Genomic DNA, 4,783 nt, shown 5'->3' with positions numbered 1-4,783 from the left:
CCTATGCCTATGCAATTAATAATACCCTTAATTTCACTCCATATCTCTGTGTTTAAAGTTCACTTTCAAGCATGAGACAAAAAATAAAAAATGTCTTCTCTCTGTGCTGTTGGCCTCAAATTAGACTAATCTCTTTCAAGTTCACCCTCCAAGTATACACTCTTTTCTCTGTCCATTCTTTGTGTTATTCCAAACCATTGAAAACTGAATACTGAGGGACAGAAATTAAAGGTTACCCTCAAGTGCAGTAATTCCCCACCTATGAGCCCCATTGGAGCCAGCTCACTGTATCAGATCCAAGCCCACACTGCCTCCGCTGTAAAGCCCATGTGGAACAGGCTGTATATACATACTATATTTAATATTTTAGTTACTCGACATCCACTGCAAGTTTGAATCTTTGACCAAACAATATGCGTACATTTTCTCAACAAACTTAAATTTGCTGGTAGGTCTTTTACAGTATGCAAAATTTGTGCCAGTTGTAATGTTCAAGTAATGTTGCACACTCACCCATGTTTAGTTTTGTTAGCGATACCGTCTGATCAGGGTATAAAGTGTGTTTTCACATGTGTCTCGCAGCCTACCTCATCCCATGAGACCCATCAGCGGAGGTCCCAGTCCACAGTTTGGGAACCATTACTTTAAGCCGTTCAGGATAAAGAATCCATGCACTGGAGGAGACAGAGCCCAGAGCATTTTTGGCCACCCGCCAAGGGTTACTCAGTTATCTTGTCAATCCCAGAAATGAACGGACTAAATTAATTCAAAGTCTGGTGTCTAATATCACAGGTGTCTCTGGCAAAAAAATTTGTTCATACAAAATACATTTTTACATTTAGCTCACATCCTGCACATGCCTTCTGAAAATAACCACCCCCTCCCTCCAAATGTATGGCAGTAGTCAAAAGTGTGTCATTTTTTAAAAACAGAGTCATTGAAATAGCAGTCATTACAGCAAGGCCCACTGGTGCCCAGTGCTGAATATCCTTTACAGGGGCTGTCTCCCAGGCAAAAAAGGATAGTCTGCCACATGGAGGAAAAAAAATCTGAAAAGAATCCCGTGTCTTTATGATCTGCTCTTTAAAATGCATTTTATTACATTCCAAAAAGCCCTTTGTTGGCTTGACATGCAGAGAGGCACAGTTGGTGCAGATATCTGTACACCATTATCTAATACATCACTGATATTGTTTAGCAGTAACCATGTGCAGTAACCAAGAAAGTGCTATTTATCTCAAGGAAGACACATTTCTTAGATTTACCCATAGATGTTTGTAATCTACATGCATGGGAGATATGACCCTATCAGTGTACACTTGCCAGATTGTATGCAGAAACTTTAGATAGTCTCCTTTCAGATAAGACAAATACTCAGCCACTGTCTAAATGATTAAACTACTCAGAATCTGCCAAAATAGCTTGGATGACTCTATGCGTCACAATGGTGTAAAATTGCACTTGGCTATGGAGACTAATTATCTGAAATCTGTACCTGGCACCATGATAAGGAGCTTGTTCTCTTTGTCTTCCACAGATCATTCACCCATCATGCCTTGCAGCTGCATCATCTGCAACTGTCTTTCCCACCTGAGAGATGATTGATAGAGCCTGCTGGAATCCCATATTATTGTAATTAAAATGTACCACTTGCTCTCACCCCAACAAAATAAAGAATAGGGCTCAGCTCTCCTTGGCAAGACCCTTCTGCCACTCATGCATGCCAAATTATGCAATATGACTCCACAATCAAAGTCTGTTACATCTCTCCCCCCACCCCCCTTCCCAAAAAAGAAAAAAGTACAGTTGTGGTGAAAAATGTACCAGTTTATGTTCGGCGGCCCCCAGCTCTATGAGAGAGGTATTTAGGAGATGCACTATTTATGATTGTTACTCATACCCACAAACTGTTCATGCATACCTGCAAAGCATCATTGCTAACAGTGTGAGAGGATTCTCAGTTTTCTAGTCAGGATTACTTCCCACTTTGTCAAAACTCAGCACATGAAAGAATTCACACATTTATCCAAGCCTCTCACGCAGTAGCTTTCACACGAGCCTACTGTAAAATATGGCTTTAAAAAATCATTTGCAAGCACAAGCTGTATGCAGGGAAAGTAGATGTTGTAACACAGTACATTATTTAAAAGATCGTACATTTTCCCCCCCCTTTAAAGTAAGTTGCTTCTGAAACATGTCCGTTTCATGCACGCTTTGTGTTTCGTGTTGCACGCTCCTCCCGAGATACCGCGCACTGCCATAGTGTGGCGCTGTGCCCCTCACAGGTTTTCACGGGAGCGCCGCCGGTGACGGGCCCTGATTTCATCGACCAAAGCGGCGACAGAAGAATCCTCCTCCAGACGCACGACTCCCTCAGACCAGGGGTATGGCTGCCGTCAACGCCAGTTAAAGGATGGGAGATCCTTTCGCGTAACCCTCGCACACAGGCATGCGCCTTTTCCCTCGTCCTACATGGGCAGGAGGCTTAGTGACTGAACAAAGCTGTCACTTAATCACTGTGCATTCTGAATAATTATCTTTTAGGCACGCAACTCCTTTGCCCTTGTCTGAGTAAGTGCTGAAGCTAGGAGCTGGATCTCTGTGTGAAAGAGGGTGCCTGGGTAGGGGAGGCGGGGTCAGGACTCAGATGATGTCTCTATATAGCACCCCTGGTGGAGGAGGGGGGAGGGGGGGGAGATGTGCGTCGTGCCTATCACGAATGAGCAGGGATAGCGAGAGAAGAGAGAGCTTCATGGCTGCAGGCTACACTCGTTCTCTCTCTCTCTCCCCCCCTCTACCTCAGCTCATGGCTCCCCGCAGTCTTGCAGACTCCGTGGATGCACTCCCGTCTGTTTTGATGTTTCGGTGGTTTTGTGATCGGTACCAGTTTCCAGCAGCCAAAACATAAATTTGTCATAACGCTTGCCTCTGTGAAAACTAATTGAATGAAATCAGCTGTGACCACTCAGGGGCAATTGTGACAGCCACAGAGGGTGGGGGTACTGGGACAGTAATTAATTGCTGTTGCCGTTCACCTGGAGTATTTTTTATTTATTTATTTTCCACACACATGTGGGCGTACTGCCTTGCAAAGTAAGTATTTGCACGCAAACTAGTGATATTTGATCCACCTCAGTGTCAAGTGCTTCAATAACTTTAAAAATTAAATAGGAGGAAACTCTCCAGTGGCTTTCAGCTGGCAGTATGATTCAGATTTTATTATCCGCAGTGGTTCTATAATAAGCAGGAACTGTCCTTTTGGATTAGCCATGCATGGAGGGGCCACTTGCTCCCCCCCTACGAACGTGGAAGAAATGGAAGCTCCCGCCACCAGACTCTCTGCCGGAGAGACGAGCTGGGTAGGGGGAGAGCAGTCAGACAGCCTTAACCCTTTCTGCCTGACACTGCTCCTGGCTCAACAAGGGCCTTTGGGTCTACAGTACACGCATGCACAAACACACTTACATGCTCACACACACACACACACACGCACATGCGCATAGTCCCAGGGAGAGCTGAATGTGGGAGTAACAGCATCCCTGACTGGAAGCAGTAACTTCCCCAAACATAAATATGCCCCCTGTGAACACGCGTAATTTGAAATAATATATGGGATGGACCCACCCCTTCCTCCCCATGCCAAGTGTGTGTTCCCACTGTGCATTCACAGCAGCGCATCTCCTCTGTCTGTGTGTTTGTGCATGCCTAATAGTGTGTGTCCTCTGTGTGTGTGCAAACATAGCTGCGACTGCATCTCGACCACCACAGGGTTTCCCAGGGACTGGTGAATTTAACCACTACCTTAAAGTAGCAGTCTAATACCTGTACACTTACTGTCTTTTCTTCCTTGCATAGGGACTTACTGACCTTGGTCGTGCCTTTACGTGCGTGTTCCTCGATGCAACTGTATGGCTTTGCCCTTTAGCGCTATGATCTGAGCCCTGGGGACCACATGCGTGAGACCAAACCATGGAGATAGTGTATTTATAGACACGGGGGCTCAGCCAATCGCATTCTTCTGTGTAGATTCTGAGCTGTTCAGTTCAGCATACAGCTGACTGCAAAGGCATTGTTTGGTGGGTGGTCTTACCTGCTCGGACAATCACCTGTGTTCAGGTAGCTGTGACACAGACTCACCTATGGTTGGTAGGGGAGACTGTGAGGTTTTAAGTGGATTGGGTCCTCCATCAGCTCAGTTAAGGCTCACTGCCGGTCAGGGCTTCATTTAAACTAAGGAGTGCGCTGAAAAGCTCTGATGTCACTAAAATACTACGATTTGTTTCAATTCATTTTTTTCCTCAACAGTAACTGTAGTGAAGGTTACTCAGGATCTACAACTGCATACATTTATATTCTACAGTAAATAAACTGAAATAATATTAAGAAAAATAAATCATTTGAAAACACTTCAGCACCTCAGATGCATTTAGAATCTTTGCTTAACATAAAGAAGAGCTTCCTCCTGAACCAAACTGATAATACCTCACACTATATGCATGCATTTGGCATGCCGGCTGAATTATTAATAGCAGTGCTGTATTCACACTAATATGCTGAAATGGTGTTGTACCTGCAGTCTTGAATAGCCGGGGGCTGGTCTGCTACTGGATTCACAGTAGATTGAAACCACAGGCACTGAAGGGATACAAATTACCGCACTGGAAACATGCTGCAAGGATGAGGCTACATTAAAACATCGTGCAGTATCTTGTACTGTACAATTGCATCTCCTTTTTGTGCACACTAAAAAGTAAATATTCAGTCTTTTGGTATGTACATTAGA

At 44.5% G+C, this 4,783-nt stretch overlaps 1 protein-coding gene across 1 annotated transcript in view; it reads right to left on the bottom strand.

The window, feature by feature from the left end:
• The window catches only part of LOC118214377 (zinc finger protein Helios-like), an 8,498-nt gene extending 7,981 nt beyond the window's left edge, over positions 1-517 (bottom strand). Inside the window, 1 exon segment of the mRNA XM_035394287.1 lies at positions 514-517. Coding sequence (XP_035250178.1) covers positions 514-517 — 4 coding nt within the window.
• Between the last annotated feature and the right edge of the window lie 4,266 nt (positions 518-4,783).

Source organism: Anguilla anguilla, chromosome 15 (assembly GCF_013347855.1).
Source record: "Anguilla anguilla isolate fAngAng1 chromosome 15, fAngAng1.pri, whole genome shotgun sequence".
NCBI lineage: Eukaryota > Metazoa > Chordata > Actinopteri > Anguilliformes > Anguillidae > Anguilla > Anguilla anguilla.
This window is presented reverse-complemented; position numbering and strand designations above follow the sequence as displayed.